The 20,314-nt window shown below is 49.0% G+C and overlaps 1 protein-coding gene across 4 annotated transcripts in view; it reads left to right on the forward strand.

Moving 5' to 3' along the window:
• LOC119044690 (NADPH--cytochrome P450 reductase) overlaps positions 1-20,314 on the forward strand; it is a 69,311-nt gene that overhangs the window by 19,502 nt on the left and 29,495 nt on the right. For 3 of the 4 annotated variants that reach the window (XM_037139150.2, XM_053655344.1, XM_037139152.2), the window contains exon 2: positions 9,479-9,669. In XM_037139150.2, coding sequence (XP_036995045.2) covers positions 9,482-9,669 — 188 coding nt within the window. In that variant the 5' untranslated portion in view covers positions 9,479-9,481. Of the gene's footprint in view, positions 1-1,481; positions 1,668-9,478; positions 9,670-20,314 lie in introns of those variants that run through there. The other variant, XM_037139151.2, reaches the window with a different exon arrangement.

Raw genomic sequence — 20,314 nt, forward strand, 5'->3', positions numbered from 1 at the left:
GTGTGTGTGTGTGCACACGTGTGTGTATTCATTCAAAAGGTTCAGTGAAAGAGATCCAGAAGGCAGGTATTTAAGTATTAATTCAGCGCATAGCCTCACCCATCAACCAGTTCGTCTGAATGAACATTAATATGGTGGGTTTGTGTCCCAGGCCCCTGGGATGGCAGGTACCCTCTGTGTCATTCACTGAACCCAGATCGGCCAGCCTTGTGCTGGCGCATCTGCTGCGACGGGCCTTGCCTCACAGCAGTGCGTTCACTTGCAGCTCCGTTGTCAGGGAGTTCTTCTTGCAGAGTGTACACAGCACTGCCCTCCACGACCAGGCCCCGCTTCTGCACTCTGGGGCCTCTCCTTTTTCTGTTTTCTAACTAGTCAAAGAAGGGATTAGCTACCTTCGAATCTCCTTTTCCTGAGTGTAGTAATTCTTTTAGTTCCTTTAGTGCTTCATGTTTTGGGGACTGCTCCATCATGGGGATGCTTTCCAGTTGTGTTCCAGTTTGTCTTTGATGCTGAGTGTAGCCCACTTGTACCTCTCTTAATGAGCCCTTACCCTGACCAGTGTGGCTCAGCTGGTTGGGTGTCTACCTGCAAAACCAAAAGTTGCAGGTTCGATTCCCGGTTAAGGCACATGCCTGGGGTGTGCGTTCAGTCCCCGGTCAGGGTGCCTGCAAAAGGCAACCTATCGATGTTTCTCTCCATCTATTTCTCCCCTATTTCCCTCTCTAAACATAAGTAAATAAAAATATAGCCCTGGCTGGTGTGGTTCAGTGGGTTGAGTGCTGGCCTGAGAACCAAAGGGTTGCTGATTTAATTCCCAGCCGGGGCACATACCTGGGTTGTAGGCCAGGTCCCCAGTGGGGGGCACATGAGAGGCAACCACACAGTGATATATTTATATAGGTAGATAAGTAGATATGAGCCCTTAGTGCACGTTCACTTTGGGGGGCACCGGCCCATCCTGTTTTCGTTTCTATGGAAGGGAGGGTGTGCCACCGGCTGTGCCGCAGGCTTGCCGCGTGGACCGTGACGTGAACTGCAGCACGCCCTGCGATGTGTACGTGTTTGGGGGAGGGAGTGGCAAGGGGGTCCAGTTGCTCTCAAGGGCTTCTTGTCAGAACGTCACCCCTTATTCCTGCTGACGCCCTAGAGACAGAAGCAGCCTTCAGAACTGGTCTGCCCAGTGCCTGAGTAAACTAAGGCAAGTCCTCAGCTTTGTGTTTCTCTTCTTTATTTGTATTCAAAATTAATTGAGGCAAAGGAGTGAGGACTAACCTATATTAACCTGTGTTAGAAAAACCCAGTTCTCCCTCCTGAGCCTCTCCTTTATTCTCACACTTCTGCCCTACTCACAGCCCTTCATTCTCTGCGACACCAGCTGGGAAATCTACAACTCAACTCCATTCTGATGTTATCTACCTGGAGACAGCATCAGATCCCACAGGTTAAGAGCTCAGTCCCACAAAACTGCCTCCGCATCAGATGCCAGTTGCAAGTCCAGGATGGCCCCTGTGCTTCTGACCGATAGGCTGTAAGTGGGAGTCCAGTGACCTCCTCTTCTGGTTCAGTCAGTTTACTAGAGCCGCTCACAGAACTCAGAACAGTTACTTACACTGACCGGTTTATTGGAGGATGTGATGAAGGATGCTGATGACCAGCCAGAGAAAGAGGTACGCAGGGTGAATTCTGGAAGGGTCTTGAGTGCAGGAGCTTCTGTCCCTGTGGAGTTGGTGTATGTCACCTTCTAGTGTGTGGATGTGTTCACCAACCTGAAAGGTCTCCAAACCCTGCAGTCTTGGGACTTCATGGAGGCCTGAGTATGTAGGCATCACCAACTGTCAGCTCTATTCCAGCCCCTCCCCCTCTCCGTAGAAGGGGTGAGGCTGAAAATCCCAAGCTTCTAATCGTGGCTTGATCTTCCTGGTGACCAGTCCAGGAGCCATCCAGGAGCCCGCCCAGATTCGCCTCATTAGACAAAAGCTACTGCTGTCACTCAGGAGATTCTGAGGGAGTTCTATGTCAGGAACAGGACACAGAGAGCAATATATATATATATAATTTTTTGTTACCTCACAGAACTCATGTGAAGTTATCTTGTACCCATAAATTTCCCTGTGCTAACTTTTAAGTGTTACTAAGTTATACCCACTGAAGGCCCTGGAGCACTTTGCCAAAGGCTTAGGGGAGCAGGGTTCACCTGACTTGGTGCTCAGGTCAGGTGGCCAAGCCCCCAGGGAGACTGGCTGGAACCAGCCTGTATGGCTTTTACAGTCCCAGTGGTCAGCGCCCGTGGGGCTTCGTCAGCTTGATTTGTGCTGAGTGATGCTGGCTGTCCGTCTGCTTCTTGTTGCAGACCCTGTCCAGCAGAGTCCGCCTGTTGTGGTTTACGATGAGAATCATTCACAGGCGACAACAACCTTGTGTGGAAAAAGGGAACAGCCACGACCACTCTCTCAAGGGGAGAGTGCCTATGGTGCCTCGGCCACTCCCTCCAGAGGGGAGCGCCCGGACCCTTGCCTAGACAGGCTTTTATTGTTTTCCTGGGGTCTTAGATCAAAGAAAGATTTATTATCTATCACATAGAAGATTATTGTCTACATTCTAGGTACAATCAAGGAAATAAAAATAGCAGGCAGAGGGGGATGGCAATGAGCTCATTTGCTCTGTCCTTGGGAGAGCTCACATAGGCTTTGGAAGTTACCTTGAAGATAGATAATACACTTTTGTTGTTTTAGACCATGGTGATGGAGTTTTGGCAAGAGCAAGCCATAACAGTCTGTATGCATTTTCTAGGCCTGATTCCCAGGGGAAAACTCAGTTTGAAGGTCTGGCTCCTGCCCACCACTTCGCATCTGTAGGTTTTCCATACAGAGCTGAGTCACATTTGCCAGGCCAAGACAAACCGGTCCCCTACAGCTTCTTGCCAAGTCATGCCTCCACAGATCCAGATTTCCTGGCTGCCTCCCTCTTTCCCAATAGCAGTCATGTGTCTCCAGCTCACACTCGTAAGCCCTGATATGTAGGAGAAAGGTTGTCTGCTAAGGGCCTTTGAGTATCGGCTGTGGAATGTGGACCTGAGTTTGTTTTAGCCTTAGCCAAGGTTCTGCGAGTGTATTGACACAATGTGGTGCCTGCACCGTTGTGGAGGTACATAGTTCTTTTTGATTGCGTCGCACCCTCACCCTGTTGTCACCAGCTGCCCAGGGCCCAAAGACCTTGGACACATAGAGGGCTCCTGGGCCCTTTGCACACTGGTCTCAGCCTCATTTGAAACGTTCATCTCTTCCTCACCACCCTCACACCCACACATACAAATGCACCCCATCATTCCACACTTGATTACAGCAGATTCTGTAGCTACTGGTCTTTCGTGGTTTAGGCCTTGGTACGTGCTATTTGTGCCTAGAATTCCTCTTACCTCCTCTATAGGATTGGTGGACCCTCTGCCTTTTTCATGGCCCAGCTCAGATGTTGATGCAACTTCACTGACTGTTTTGGACCACCTTACCTTTTTTGTCCTCAGAGCTCTACCCACCCCCACCCCCACCAGGTCTCCCCGTGACATTGTAGCTGCTGGGCAACACCTGTGGGTTGGCACTGTCCACCCGCCACCAGTGTGATGGCAGAGGAGGCCTGATACAAGAGAGGATTTAAATAAGATTGAGTATTATAATACCAAAAATGTGCAGGGTGTTATAAATTTAAAAGTCACTCACCACAGTACGAACTAGGAAAATCTCAGCCTGCATGCAAAAAGACAATCAACAGGTATCAATATCGAGATGACAGACATTGAAATCATACAAGGTATAAAGAAGAGCCAGACAGACACCTTAGAACTAAAAAATGTGATACGGAGGGGAAAAAACCCTCAGTGGATGGCTCCACAAAAGAATGGAGAAGACAGAAGAAATCATCAGTGAACTTGAGGGTAGAACAGTAGAAATGAGCCCATCTGAACAACAGAGAAACTAGACCGGCAAACCTGAACAGAGCCCAGAAACTTGTGGGACTAATAAAACACATTTATGTCGTCACAGCCCCAGAAGGAGAGGGAAAAGAGGTTGTGGGTGATAAAGTGTTTGAACAACAAGTGGCTGGAAAGTCCTCAAATCTACAAATTCAAGAAGCTGAGAGAATTCCAAACAGGATAAACCCAAAGAAATTGGCAGCAGCCACATCTCAGTTTGGGCGATAAACTTTGTGGACATGCTGTCGGGTGTCCAGCCCATGGCCCGACACAAAATCATACATTTACTTAAAACCTTTTGGGAGGGGCTCATCAGTTTTTGTTAGTGTTTGTGTATTTAATGTGGGGCCCAAGGCAACTCCTCTTCTTCCAGTGTGGCCCGGAGACCCAAAAGGTGGGACACGGCCGCTCCAGCCGAGAGGAGTCGGTTCCCATTGCCCTTCTGAGCGCTGCTCTTCAGCAGGCCGCCTTGAGGGAGGTACTTCTCCCTGCGGATCTCTCAGTCTTCAGAGGATGGGCCATCAGGCAAGAGCAGTCTGTTTTCCTCAGGGTTTTCCCTCACCTTGAAACCAGTAAACCTTGGCAGAGGCGTGTGGACCCGAGCAGACCCTGTTCCCACTGAAGCTGAGGAATGGTGCCAGGCCTTCAGCTTCTGGGCTGCCCCGAGGTGCCAGTGACTGTTCGCTACTGGGCGATTTACATGCCAAAAGGGCCAAGATGCTTGCTCACTTCCTTCCTTTTTGTTGCATCAGGTGATGGGCTCACTCTGATGTCAGTGCTGGGTTGGTTGATCAGTCTTATTTAGTGACCAGCAGTCATGTATGGTAAACAGAAATGGCAAATACATCCTGGAAGATAATTTTACACTTCAATATTGTAAACAGTTGGATGGGGAAAGGGCCCTTCTGTTCTTACCTCATTTGTTCTTTCAGAAGCTGGTGAAGATCCCACCAGTGCCCCTGGCCTGAGAGGCCAGGAATTTGTCCACCTGCTCTGCAGCGTGATGCATTGCCTGCTTGCTGACTGGGGCCCGGGGCCTGGCGTCGCTAACCGCGGCCCATGCCGTTAGTGGGCGTTGGCTAGCTGTTGAAATCCAGGAGGAATAGGATCTGTCTGTCTGTCTGCTGCTTTCTGCATGTATGTTGTCTTTTGTAATCATGATAAAAACTTATGTATAGGCCTAATTTGTAATGAAGGATCAAGCCCAATCTGTTCTACTTGGGGTGGTTTTTCGACATCCCCACTTTCCATGCCTAACTTTACAGACGAGGGCATCAAAGCCTCGCGTCCCGCCAGGAAGGGATTTGCCCGGGAGCCCAGCCAGCTGGTGGCAGAACTGTAGCAGTTCTCCAGTCTGGTTCAGAAGTTACTCTTTCTGTTTTCTCATATCCATCTCCTCCTCCTCATCCACCTGCTCCTCTTTTTCTGTTGCTGGCAAATGTCACGTTTGGCCCATGAGCTCTTCGTGTGGAAAGAAGAAGTGACTCACAGGGCAGAAAGATCACACAGGTCCCCCAAAGTCTCCTTGGATTACCTGTGGGCACCTCAGTCTTGTGGTCGCCCTGCCATACCTGAAATGGAGGGACACCTGTCAGGCAGGATGTCAAAAATTTCCCATCAAAATATGTCACACAGCAGAGGAGAGTGGCTTTATGTCGTAGGGTCTTTGTTCCCAGATACCGAGGTACCACGTCAGACTTCCACAGGTGTCTGATTTCCAGCGCAGTGGAAGTTCGGGTCCGTGAAAGTCCCTGCCTGTTCACATGAGTACTGTCTCGGGGTAGTTCAGTGTCACTGTCAGATGTCCTACATTTCTTCTGATGACTTTGTATCTTTGCGAAGCTGGGGTTTTAGTGATTGTTTCGACCTGACTACTTCCTGTACACACCTGTTAGGTATTGCTTTGGGCCTAGAATCCACAGAAATTTGTCTGAGATCCCAGCATCTCTGTGAACTGCGAGAGGTTGGGCCTCCGTCCCATTGCCAAATGGGCACATTGCCAGCCCAAATTTCATTTAAATCCGTATACTTCAGGTTACTGGCTCATGCAGATTTTACATCCTTCGTCATAATGTGTTCATTGAATACTAGGCTGTGTGCCAAGCAATTTGCCAGGAAAGCATGACCCATGGAAGTGCCAGTCGATCTGAGGTCTGGAGGCAGTAGGAGTCAGCCAGAGGGAGAGCATCACAGGCACATGCAGAGGCTCTGGGGCAGGGGCCCAGGGAGGCAGGCAGGAGGGGGGGTGTTTGGGTGTGCTTCGGTGTGAAAAGAGTGCTGTGCGGCCATAATAGTGTTTTAGCAGCTTGTTCATGGCTTTAGGCCCTAGGCTCACTAGTATGTACTCTGTGCGCCTCTGCCTCCTAGCGTGGGAAGTGTGGGGTCGAGATTTTCCCTCTCGGGTCCACTTCCTTCTTGCCAGCCTGCCAGCCATCCTTTCCCACACCTGCCAGATTCAGAAGTGCCCGTGAGCCTCAAGAGCTCGCAGCAGAGCAGGGGAGAGACCGGTATTCAGCAGGTCTTCCCACTCCGCTGGGTACTGAACCAGCCTCCCCCGGGAAGCTGGGACCCCCGCCCCCCTTTCTGGTTTCACCACTTGGGTAAACTGCTTACCCATTCAGATCCTCTGATTCTTCATTGCACATGGGCCTCAGACAAATGATCGCCAGGGCTTTTCTACCACCCCTCTGCAGCTCTGCCTATCAGAATTTTCATACCCCAGAGTCTGGGCTGCTGGGGACGTTCTCAGTTCTGTCGAGACCCCAGGTCTGAGGCCCGACTGTGTACAGTGTGCTTGTGGGGGCTGCGGGGCTTGAGCCCCACCCCCACCCCCCGCTGTGGGGAGCCGGTCCTATTCCCAGTGGGGCTGCGTGGTTTCCACGGTGGTGCAGGAATCTGTGCTGTTCTGACTCTGAACTAAAACGGAGAGGCCTGAGGTGCTGCAGAAGCAGTAAGTGTAGGTATCGGAGCAAGAGTGAAGAGCGGACATAGCCTCACAAACTGTTTTAGTGATGTGTCTGCATTGTGCTTCTCAGATTATAAAACTACTCCATAATCTGCATGCCACACTTTACCCACCCAGCCACTCCAGAATTATATGTGTATTTGTTTTACAAGTTGGTACTAGGCACTCGTTATCTGCCAAGCTGTGAACAAAGCGAAGCTCCTGCCGTTGTTGGCTAACCCTAGTGAAGAGAGATGGCCAGTGGGGAGAGATGTATAATGTTGGGTAGTGGTCAGTCCTGTGAGGAGCCAAGGGAATGGAGAGTGAGCAGATGTAATAGTGAGGCAAAGTCTCTGAATGGTGATTGCCCACCGGAGACTGAATGAAGTGAGGGGGAGAACCCTGGGCAGCATGTTAACAAGTGCAAAGGCCCTGAGGCACAATGAAGGCTTGGAGGCCTGGGGAGTAGTGAGGAGGTCAGTGTGACTGGTGAAGTGTGAGGAAGGGCAGAGTGGTGAGGAACGTGGTGGGAGGGTATCCAGGGGCCAGATCATACAGGGCTTATAGGCTAGGCAAGGACTTTAGATTTTGTACTAAGTATGAAGCCATTTAAGGTCTTTGAAGGAGCTGACATCATCTGACTCACTTTTTCAAAGGCTCCCTCTCGCTACCAGGTGGAGAAGGGCCCATTAGGGTCTGGGTGGCTTGAACCACACGTCGTTAAAAGTGTGGAGTTGTGTGAGTGCCAGTGTGCCGTGTCTCCTGCCCTGCAGCGCACCATCACTTAGAAACCTGCCGGAAATGAGCTTTCTTTTCTGAGATGTGCAGTCAGCTTGCGTACTTGTCAACAGTTTTTTATCTTTGTGGGCGTTAGTTCCCGTTCGGTAAAGAAAAGGGGCCGGGTGGCCTGAGTCGGGAGGGCAGTGGGACAGGAAGCAGACGCCCACTGACAGCTGCTTTGTGAGGGCTGCGGGCTTTCCCAAGTCAGCACCGCGCCCGGACCGGAACCCCAGGAACCCCAGCAGGCCCTCTCTCTCCCTGGTTTTGTGAGCACTTGACGGAAGGCTCGTGGGCATGACAGATGGCATGACAAGGCTGGATAGAAAGGCAGACTGACACTGAATAAATGTTGTGTGTTTCTAAGTTGATACTTAAATGTAAACAGTACTCTCCGTAGGCACTGGAGTTGAGTTTGTCCTTTAATGTAAGATATCTAAAGAGATCAATCGTGGCCCTTGCTGGTGTAGCTCAGTAAACTGAGTTCGGGCTGTGAACCGAACGAAGTGTTGCGGGTTCGATTCCCAGTCAGGGTACACGCCTGGGTTGTGGGCCAGGTCCCCATTGGGGGCTATGTGAGAGGCAGCCACACGTTGATATTTCTCCCTCCTTTCCCCTCTCTCTGAAGATAAATAAATAAAATCTTTAAAAAAAGATCAATCGAGTTTACCCCAGGAACTCAGACATCAGAAAGAATGAAGTGGGAGTGCCCATTCTGAGTGGCCCACCCCCAACAAGTTGCAGGAGGGCCGATGCCAGGACCCCCCCCCCCCATGCTGGGTGTTCTAGTTACTCAGGGCTGGCCCCGTGGTTTCCCGGAGGCAGGGACAGCCAGCGGAAGTCAGATATGAAGCAATCTCCTGTTGCCTGAGTTGCTGAGATATGACAGCATTCCTCACTGCGTCCTGGAGCCACGGCTGTGGTGAAAGAAACCCGGCTGGTGAAGCAGGGATTGCGGAATCGAAGGGTGTGATTCCGGAGCTGAGCCCAGCCTTGTTGATAGGCAGCAGACGTAGGCTGCTGAGGTTTCAGGCATTGTTAATTTTGGTCTTTGTGGACTCATATCACATCTACCTACACGCCAGGTTTCAGTGGTAGAAGGACCAGTTGAGCATCTTTCAAGGGAACTAACTAGGTTGATGTGTGGGGTGAGTCCCCAAGACAGCCCTCTGGTTCAGTGATTCCCCTGGACCCATAGAAATCACAAAAGCTGTTTTACATCCAGTTATGGTTTATTACGGCAGAAGGGTACAGACTAAGTCAGCAAAGGGAGAAGGCTTCATAAGGTGGATTCCGGGAGAAACCAGGAGATCTGTCTTTTAGCCTCTAGTTGTCCTTTCCCAGGGGACTAACCCAGACAGCACTGACTTCTGCCAGGAGTCCCACGAGGCAGTCATATGCAGCAGCGCCAGCCAGGGAAGCTCTCTTGAGCTGTCCTGGGGCTTTTTTGGAGTCTTGTAGGCATGGAGCACCAGTGTCTCTAAGCTTACTTACTTTTATCTCCTTCACCCCAGAGGCCAAACCGAAAAGACGAGATTCAGAGTCCCCGGTGTTCACCCTAAGTGACCTTGGTAACGTAAACTATGTGTATATATAGAGACACACTCTTACCAGGCAATACACTCCAAGGACTCAGAGGTTATTCTGCAGGAGCCGGCAGCACCTACCCTGGTGTGTGGCTTGTTGCTGCAGCCCATGAGGCTCAGGCTGAAGCTTTCTGGGATCTCCCCAGCAGGCCCGGGGGGGCCTGCTCCTCCCTGCTGAAGTTTCTTATTTCTCTCTCCCCACAGTTTATGATCAACATGGGGGACTCCAACGTGGATACGAGCGCCACCGGGTCTGAGGCTATGACTGAAGAAGTGTCTCTTTTCAGCACGATGGACATGATTCTGTTTTCACTCATTGTGGGTCTCCTGACTTACTGGTTTCTCTTCAGAAAGAAAGAAAACGAAATTCCCGAGTTCACCAAAATTCAGCCAGCGTAAGTCACACCTCTCGGGGTCTGTCTCAGCATTCTAGAGTCCTCGGCTGTTTCTATGTGGCCCAACAGCATCCTTACTCAGGCCTCGGCCAGGAGTGAGCCAGCCGAGAGACACACAGGTGCCTTGCAGCCTTTTGGGATGAGTCTTGGCTTTTCCCTTATTGGTAGACTGTACTTCAAATCTGCCTTATGTTTACGCATAAGGCAGAACTCTAAAGTGCAGAGCACTTTAGAGTTGCCAGGGTCCTTTTATAGCTGTCTTCTTTGAACTTTATCGGGACACCCCCAGCCCCAGAGTGAAAGGCACCTTTTTACAGATAGAAAACTTGAGTGAGGCTCAGGGATGTTAAACCTGGGATGTGACCCTGGGATGACTGCACAAGGCAGAGCTGGAACCGGCACCTGCCTCCCCAGCCTGGGACCTTCCCAAGTGTAAACTGACAGGATCACGAAGGTGCTGGTGGCACAGGACCACTTAGTGAGGCAGCTACACCCTTTGTAATTTTCTTTCAGTTCTTTTCATTAGCGACAAGGAGAGATTTGCAGTTTGGTGCCAATAAATCCTTATACCTAACACCTGCTCATTTCTTTTTGTGAGTGAAGAGGGCTACCTTCAGCTTAGAGCTTCGGATGGTGGCTCTATAAGAGAAAAACTCTGTTTTTTTTCCTCAACTCTCAATATTTACAATGAACACTCCTGTGACCAGATGGGGCAGTAGTTTTTCCCACACCAAGCAGTTCCCAAACTCCTCACACCAGCTGCCTAGAGTTCACACTCGGGTTAAGGGCTGGGTCCCATGTGAGTTTCTGTCCCCTTTGGATTCCAGTCGCAAGTCCAGTTTGTCACCTGGGCTTCTGACCAACCCGATGCAAGTCAGAGGTTCCCGTACTTCCTCTTCAGGTTCCATTAATTTGCTAGAGTGGTTCACAAAACTCAGGAAAACAATGTACTCACTAGATGACTGGTTTATTATAAAAGGATATAACTCAGGAACAGCAGATGGAAAAGGTGAGTAGGTCAGTGGGTCGGGAAAGGGCACAAACTTCTAGGCCCTTTCTGGGTGTCCCACTCTCCAGCACCTTCCCCTATTCAGCAGCCCTGAGGCTGTCCACACCCCAAACCCCATCTCTTTGGGTTTTTATGGAGGCTCCTTTTTGTAGGAATGATTAATTAAATCACTGGACATCAGAGATTTATTCAACCTCTAGTCCCTCTTCCCTCCCACCAAGGTCAGGGATGGGGCTGAAAGTTCTGACCCTGTAATCGCAGGGTTGGTTCCCTTGGCTACTAGCCCCATCCTTAGGGCTGTCCACGGGTCACTTTATTAACATAAGCCCAGATGTGGTTGAAAGGGGCTTGCTACAAATAACAGAAGGTAGTTTTATCATTCTTATCACTCAGGACTTTAGGAGCTTTATGCCAGAAACAGGAGGAAGACCATGTATGTATTTCTTAATCGTAACTTACAGTGTCACAGACAGTATCCAGCTTGACTTTACTAATACTGTTTTCTTTTTAGTTTATTGATTTTTTAACCTTCCATAAAGCTTCCTTTTGTTAAAAAGGTGACTTAGTTTAAAGAAAAATATAAGAGATGGTTTTTAGATGGGAAAAAATGACAGTGCACCACTGTCTCCTCAAGATTGAGTTTCGTGTCACTCCCGCAGCCAGGCCACGTTCTTTCAGGCAGGTTTCAGGGAGTGTCCACCCGGCCAGGCCCAGAGCTGGGAGAGCCCTGGGCACAGCCCCGGGGGTGCTCCCCGGGGTCCACAAGGAGCAGGTCTCCGGTGCAGAGCGTGGGGCCATCGAGGGCTGGAACTGCCAGGTTAGGCAGGTGAGCGTTCAGGTTCCTGATCCCCAGTCCAGTTTTGGTAACAGTTTTCTCTCCCAGAAATGTTGCAGTCCTCGAACCGTAAAGCAGATATATTCAGGAAATACAGTTCTTTACAGTAAGTCCTCACTTCATATTGTTGATGGGATAATGAAACCAATTTTACCATAAGCTAATTGATGTAAGCAAGAGTTAAGTTCCTGGAGCATCTCATTAACATTAAAACTACATTGGATGAAACAACATATTCTGGGGCCTGCTTTACCACTAACGGCATTACATTTACCACTAACATTTTACATTTAAAAAAACTCAGCAAATATTTACCGAGGCCCTACTAAGTCCCAGATAGTCATGAAGAAAATAGAAGAAGTCTCCGTGTTTGTCCAGCTTGCAGCCTAATTCTGGGCAGGTCCTGGGGAAGACCCTTAACCTTGCTCTGCCTCAGTTGCCTCATCTGCTAAATGGAAGCAATCACCTCCATCTCTCGGGGCTCTTGCAGGTGTTAAGTAAGGTGATGTTTGTGATAGTCACCTAGCATTATTCCATGGTAGCTGCCTAGTGACGGTGTCAGAATGTATTTTGGCACCAAGCACTAGTGAGGTGCTGTAGGAATACAGAGGCAGCATTTATATTAAAGAAGTTGAGAAGTCAGGACGTTGAAAAGTACTTTTTCTTAAAAGATTTAATTTATTTATCTTTAGAAGGGAAGGGAAGGAGAGAGGGAGAGAAATATCAATGTGTGGTGCCTCTCGTGCGTCCCCTACTGGGAACTGGCCTGCAACCCAGGCACGTGCCCTGACTGGGCATCAAACCGTGGTTGTTTGGTTTGCAGGCCCGAGCTCAATCCACTGAGCTACACCAGCCAGGGCGAAAAGTACTTTTAACGAGTGGTTTTTCATGTGAAGTATCTAATCAGGGCCTCTGCAACAGAACCGTTTGATAGACAGAGTAGGGGGCCTTGTGGCTTCTCAGAGAGGCCCACCGATGAAGGGAGGGGAGGGGGAGACACAGGCTGCCAGAGCTCTAGGAAATGAGGAATCCCCCAGCCCCGGTGGAGGCATCAGGAAGGTGTGCCAGTCAGAGGTGTTGTTGGGAAGACCCTAGAAGGCAGGTCTGAGAGGGCCGAGAGGGTGCTGCCATCAGGGGGCCAGGGGGAGAACTGCAGGGGAGCTGGAATTCAGCCTGTTCAAACGGGGGCCAGTACAGGTGTAGTGAAGTACTTTTGGTGGAAAATATGTGGCATTCAAGATAAGGGGACCAGTGCATCCAGCTCCCAGCTTACCATGGCCCTGCATTTCCTCATCTCTGAAATGGAGTTGCAGCCCCCACGCCCCTGCCCTGAGTGAGGACGTGAGGCGTCATGGCAGCCTGCAGAGCTGCCGCTGTCCCCGTCACTGCTCTCACCTTGCAAGGCAGACTTGCAGTAAAATTCCTGGGCTGTGGACGCACTTGTATTGTGTAGATTCGAATTGTTTCTCTTTGCTGAAAGAGAAAACAATTTATGCTGAAACTATAGTTCCCTCTTCTTGCTCATAAAATTTTAACCTTATATGTGTAGTGTGCTGCACTGTAGAAATCCTTCTCTCGTCCCTCATTATATTATGCTAAATGCTTGCTGTGGCGAGGAGTTTTTCATGCACACTGCACAGGGGAACACTGTCGTGCAGTGATGGAGTTCTGGGCTGTAAAGGGGTGTGACTCCGGTTTGAATCCTGACTCCCACATAGTAGTCACATGATGTTTGCCGTTATGTACTCTTTCGAAGTCTATGTCCTCGACTGTAAATTGGAGATAATAATAGTACTTTACTCCTAAGGTTGTAAAAATTAAATGACAGAATCCGTTGTAGAGCTCTTTGCCCCTGTCCTGGTGCATGACGAGCCTTCCAGTTGTGTGTGTTACTATTTTTTCTTTATTATCGATATCTCCAGTCTTACCGGAGACCTTTAAGAAAGGCATTGTAATCCTGTTTTGCGGACGAGGAAGCTGAAGTGCTAGTGATGGAGGAGTTTGCTCAGGGCCACCTAACTTCTGAGTAGCAGGGCTGGCTTTTGAACTTCACAAGCCACGTTTTCCCCGCCTGGCCCCGCTGCCTCCATTCTCTTAGCTGTTGCGAACACTCCATACAGACTCATAGCGGTCACTTAGCTACTACAGCTGGGCCACAAGCCTAGACCTTGCACTGTAGATCCGCATCACAGGCCCCACCTGCTTGTTTTCAGCCAGCGAGCGAGGGTGATCTCTGTCACGGCACGGAGCTTCCCCTCCCCGCCAGATTAGTGGGTTGTGACGGGGCTTAGTGTGGGGACTGTGCTTGGCCCAGGGCTACTCCAGGAATTCTCACCATGATTCTGGTGATTTCTAATTAGTGTTCTAAGGCCTTAGCCACCTGAGACACTGTGTCCAAAACTTTGGGCATGAATGTTTTTTAAAACCAAACCAATGGGACCAAAACCAGCAGGACCAACTGTCTGACCAGCAAGCACTGTGGACAACATGGAGGCGTAGGACACAAATCTGTAGTCCCCAACCCTGGGCTTCTAGGGACGGGGATCCAGGAGGAGGCCCTGTGTGTGCACCAGTGAGTGTCCCCAGGTGTATCGGCCTCCAGGGCCCTGTCACCACTCTAGAGTTGACTTTCAGAACCTCTGCAGCCCAGATGCCCTCTGCTGCCACTGTCCACGAGTGGCCGGCTGACAAAGATACCACCTGTGGACCCTTCTGGACCCTGGAGCGTGCTCTCTGAGCTTTGTAAAATCAGTGTAAGTCCCAGAGGGTACTTGAGATGGTGTTTGCCCTCCGGGGTAGGGATAGGAGACGGTTAAAATACCTGTCAGAGTAGATTTTGCCCCAACTCTCCCCCCAGGCAGAGTTCCACCTCAGGAGGAACACCACGGGACTAGAGTGTTGCCAGGAATGCAGGGGAATTCTTGGAAGCTACCCACTCTGGGAGAAAGGGGTGGTGACAGGGCACAGGAGGTGATGTTGAAATCCTGGCTAGCATCCTGGATCCATCCCATCAGACAGTGTTCATATAAAACTCTGTGCTGTGCTAAGGCCCTTGTGACCGATCACTAAAACAGAGCCCCTGCCTCCCAGTCCGGTGGGAAGGGCAGTCTCGAGAGTAGAAGCATCTGGAATGGCTGTGCTGGAAAACCTGCATGGGAGGAGCCAGGGAGGCCCGGGAGCAGGGACGGGCTCTGACTTGGGGTTGGGGAAGGCCTTGGAGAGGAGGTGATGTTTACATCGAGTCTGCAAGTAGGACGGGAGTTGACTGGCTGTGGTCGAGGCCCAAGGAGGGCCAGTGGTGTGTCAGAAGGACCACGTGCTGTGTAGAATAGCAGTGCTCTGCATGGTGGGGTTGTGAGGGGATGTGTTCAGGATGGGGTGGCGTGGGGTGGGTGGAAAAGGCAAGCTGCAGCCCAGCTGGAGTGTTCTTGTAGAACAGTGACATGATCAGACCATGGTTTCAGAAGGGCCCCGTGTGGGCTTCAGTGTGGGCGGATGCAGGGGAGGCAGGAGGCAGGCTGAGGGACCTTTCAGGAAGTGGTCCAGGGAGAGACGACACGGACTGAGGATAGGTCCTCAGGGGCAAGTACAGTGAAGGCACAGCTGGCGGGTCGCGGGGCCCGGTTGGGTGTGGAGAGGCTGGGGGTGTGGAGAGGCTGGGGGACCATTGAAGTCGAAGCTGACAAGGTGCACAGGCTCTGGAGCAGGTTTGGGAAGGAGAGGGAGCGGCTGTGACATGGAGGGTGGGGACTCCTCTGAGCTGATAGGGCAAGGGAGGTCAGCAAAGCCCAAATTTAGGAGATTTGGGGGTAGGGGGCAACTGGAGAAAAGAAATCAAGGTTTTAGAAGAAAGGCAGTAAAGTAAAAAAAAAATCTTAAAAAAAATTATTTATTTATATTTAGAGAGAAGGTAGGGGAGAGAGAAAGAGGGGGAAATGTCAATGTGTGGTTGCCTCCCACATGTTCCCCAGAGGGGACCTGGCCCACAACCCAGGCATGTGCCCTGACTGGGAATTGAACTGGTGACTGACCTTTTGCCTCACAGGCCTGCATTCAGTCGATTGAGCCGCACCAGCCAGGGTTAAAAAAGTATTTTTAAAGGTTGATCAAGAGCTGTGGTTTGCAGCATTATGCCACTCACCACTCCTTTCTGTGGTCCTCTGGGCCAGCTGGTGGAGATGAGCCTGAGACAGGGAGTGGGGCTTAGAGGGAAGGTCGGTTCTGGAAGGCCACCTCTGCTTTTATTTGTAAGCTTTTTACTGAAATATACAACACACAAACCAGTGTACATGAATCGTAAGTGCATGGTTTGGTTATGTGTGATTATTTGTCACAAAATAAACACATGTAACCAGCACTCAGGTCAAAAAAAAAAAGCCACTCTGTTCCCTCCAGTCACTACCCTCAGGTTACCCACCTTCCTTTTTGTGACACAGGTGAGTGTTGTGGCTGTCATGGAATGTTTATCCTTTAGTCTCTTTCTCCACACTGTCTGTGGGGTTTATGCTGGTGCAGTTGTAGTTCCTGCAGGCTCACCGCTGCGTGGCACTCCGTCGTGCTGGTGCACCTTCATCTATCCCTGCTGACAGTGATGCACGCGTGGATCGTTTCCCATCTGCGCTGAACATCTCATTCCCATGCATGTGTTTTGGTTCCTGTGTGGGTGTTCTTTATGGAGGGTGTGGTTTGGCCATAGGGAAGGTCTATAATCAACTCCATTAGCTACTGCCAGTTTCCAATATGTCTGTGCTGTGTCCAGTCCCCCCACCAGCGTGTGGTGCATCAGCAGCTTCCCATTCTCACAAAGGCTTACTTTTGTCAACTTTCTTGTTTTAGCCATTCTAACGGGCAGGTTGTGGTATTCTGTTTGAATTTGTGCTTCTCTGATGACCTGTGACCTTCTCTTGTGTTTATTGGCCATTTAAGGATCTTCCTTTGTGAAGATCTGTCTGTTCAAGACTTTGCTCATTTTTCCCAAGGGTTATCAGTCATCTTGTGGACTTGGTAGGGTTCTTTATATTCAAGATACAAGCCCTTTGTTAGATAATGTATTGCAGGTATGGTCTCCCTTCTGTAACTTGCCTTTTTACTCTGTTCATAACGTCTTTCGATGATCAGAAGTCCACTCTATCAATGTGTTGGTTGACCTTAACAGTTAATGCTTTTGTGTCCAGTTTAAGAGACATTTGCTTATTTTATTATGGTCATGGAGATGTTCTTTAATGTAAGGGCATCCTTGTTGCAGACATAATCTTAGCTCTGCCATCCAGCTGAAATCGATCTGGCCTTGGTGACTTGCGAGAGGCTCTTTAAGATTATTTTTTTTTCTCTCGTAAGTACTCACTCAACCCAGCATCATTTGTTGAAAAGGTCATTCTTTTCCCACTGCATGCCTCAGTTGTCACCGTTGCTATCAGTCAGGCGAGAATCAATTTCTAGACTTTGTTCTGTTCTGTTGATCTGCCTTCTGTCCTTTCCCCAGTATCACAGTGTTCAGTTTTCTGTGGTGTTACAGTAACTCTTGGCCTGATATCTAGTAGGCTAGCTCGGCCCTCCAGCTTCCTTCTGAGATTCTCGTGGCTTTGGGGGGCCTGTCCACTTCCATGTAACTTAGACTCAGTCGGTGTCCCCCAAAGCCAAACAAATGAAACAAAGCCTGCTGAGATTTTAGTTGGGGTTGGATTGAATGTATAAAGAAGTTGACATCTTACAGTTTTGAGCCTTGTAATTCAGGAACATTGTTTTCTTGCCTAGGGGAGATCTTTTGAACTGTTTTCAATGGCAGTTACTGACACGTTCTCTTAATAATGAGTAAAAAGTGGCTCTTTTATGTGTTCTTCTGCTCACTCCTTAGCCTTCACTCAGCCTGCGCCTCTGGACAGAGCATCTGCCCCAGCCATTCCTGATCCAAGGGAGCTCCCGGGAACGACGGCTCCCACGGGCGTCTGGAGCTCCGGGGCCTCCCTGAACACCGCACACATTACCTCATGATGTGATACAGCACTATGCCTGGAGCACCCCTCTTGTTGGATGGGAGTTCGTTTCTATTTCTGCCCCCCATGGTACTGAGCAGGCATTCATTCCTGTCTGGGGCCTTAGCTTGGCACGGGGCCTGTCAGAGTGAAGGTGCCCAAAGAATGGCTGTTGAATCAGTAAATGCTTAATTTGTACATGTGGCTGCCTCTAGGGCAAGTTGATCCAGAGGCTAGGTTTAGCTTACACAGTACTTTTAAATTTTTAAATGAAAAATCAGGCAATTCCGTATAAAACCTAGACTTATAGCTTCTTTTGAAAAAGTCAGGACTTCTGGTCAACATGCAGATGTAGATAAACATGCTTTACCTCGTTGCGCAACCACAGAGAGAATTACAACAGCACCTCAAAATAACACCCAGAACCATCAGAAAATCAAGGTGTATGGAAGTCTGACAACCAAGGATTTGAAGAAGACACATTCATCCAGACGGGTAGGAGGGGTGGAGACACGGACAGGTGTGGTGTGGCGCTGAGGGGCAGTGGCAGTGGAATGGGCAGTTCCACCTTCATGTGTGATGGGTAAACACCAGGAAGGATACCTGGGAAGGGAGCAGTCTCAGCCCAGGCCAGACTGCATTGAGTGATGAAAAGCAAGGACCTATAACTTAGATTGCTCTATCCAGCAAGGCTATCATTTAGAATGGAAGGGCAGGTAAAGTGCTTCCCAGATAAGGTCAAGTTAAAGGACTTCATAATCACCAAGCCCTTATTATATGAAATGTTAAAGGGGCTTGTTTAAGAAAAAGAAGATCAAAACTATGAACAGTAAAATGGCAACAAATGCACAACTATCAACAACTGATCTAAGAAAACTAAGCAAACAAGCAGAACAGGAACAGAATCGTAGATATAGAGATCATTTGGAGGGTCATCATCTGGGAGGGGGAAGGGGGAGAATGGGGGGGAAGGTACAGGGATTAAGAAGCATAATTGGCAGGTACAAAGTAGACAGGGGGAGGTTAAGAACATTATAGGAAAAGCAGAGGCGAAAGAACTTATATACACCGTGACCCATGGACATGAACTAATGGGGGGCATTGCTGGAGGGAATGGGAGCGCCAGGTGGAGGGGGGCAAAGGGGGGGAAATTGGGACAACTGTAATAACATAATCAAGAAAATATTTTTAAAAATTTTTTAAAAGCTTTTAAATAAAGAAGCAAAGTCAGAGAATCTGGCCACATCAGGCCCACAGTGGTGCCTGCCAGCAGTGGCCGGAGCTGAACAGAGCCACCCTTCTACACAGGCCTGTGCCCCAGCCCTCACCCCAGCTGGCCCGGGCTCCTTGCTCCTATCCTGCTGTGCTCACTGCTTTGAGAAGCACTGTAGCGCACCCCCAATCCCGACCCCCTCCTCTGCTTCACTTCTGGCACCTGAGTGCTTTAAAGAAAAGTAAAGCTGTTTCTTATGGAACACTTCAAACAAAAACTAAAGCATGGAACATAGGAGAGTGAACGCATATGCACTCATCACTGAGTTGTAACGATTATCCTCTCTCCTGGAACATAGGGACAAAGGGAGAAAATGGCAATAAGGGGAAAATGAGTAAGACCTATCAATAGTATCCTTAAATGTAAATGGGTTAACTGCTCTAATTAAAAGACATAGAGTAGCAGAGTGGATAAGAAAACATGACCCGCATGTGTGCTGTCTGCAAGATACCCAGCTCAGCACAAAAGTTATATACAGGCTGAAGGTGAAGGGATGGAAAAACTACTCCATGCAAATGAACACACAACAACCCAAACCTATGGGACACAGTGAAAGCAGTCCCAAGAGGGAAGTTCATAGCATTACAGGCCTACCTAAAGAAGATAGAAAGATCTCATAGAAATGACCTATCCCACATCTAAAAGAACTAGAGGAACAACAACAAACAAAGCCCAGAGCAAGTAGAAGGAAGGAAATAATCAAGATCAGAGCAGAATTAAATGACATAGAAGCTAAACAAAATTTCAAAAAATCAGTGAATCCAGGGGCTGGGTCCTGGAAAGGATAAACAAAATTGACAAACCTTTAACCAAACTCATCTAGAAAAAGAGAGAGAGGAGCCAAATGAATAAAATCATAAATGAAGGAGGAAAAGTAACATCTGATACCACAGAAATACAAAGGATTGTAAGAAATTACTGTGAACTATATGCCAAGAAACTGGACAATCTGGGCAAAATGGGTACATTTCTAGAAGCATAAAATCTTCCAAAACTGAATCAGGAAGAAGTAGAAAACCTGAATGGACTGATAACAACTAGTGATATCAAAGCAGTAATTAACAGACTCTCGGCACACAAAAGCCCTTGGCCAGATGGCTTCATGAGCAAATTTTACCAAACATTCAAAGAAGAACTGACACCTATCCTTCTCAAACTATCCCCAAAAAAATTTCAAGAAGAGGGAAGACTCCCAAACTCTTTTTTACGAAGCCAATATTGTCCTATTTTCAAAACCAGGTAAAGGCAAAACAAAGAAAGAAAATTAGAGGGCATTTGAACATAGCTGTTAAAGTCCTCAACAAAATACTAGCAAATTGGATCCAATAATACATTAAAAAGATCATACACTATGACGAAGTAGGATTTATTCCAGGGATGGTACCACATTCACAAATCAATAAACGTGATGCTGGTCTTCTCCTGGGAATTAGATCCCTGGATGCTCAGAAAACAACAGAGAGAGATGTCTCTATGCTGCCGATTGCTGTCTGAACCAGGAGGCCCCGGCTCCTCGTGTGGACTGTTAGACTTCAGGACAGTGTGTGTGGCCAACA

The sequence above is a fragment of the Artibeus jamaicensis genome, unplaced genomic scaffold, assembly GCF_021234435.1.
Source record: "Artibeus jamaicensis isolate MK-2021 breed Jamaican fruit bat unplaced genomic scaffold, CSHL_Jam_final contig_956, whole genome shotgun sequence".
Lineage (NCBI taxonomy): Eukaryota > Metazoa > Chordata > Mammalia > Chiroptera > Phyllostomidae > Artibeus > Artibeus jamaicensis.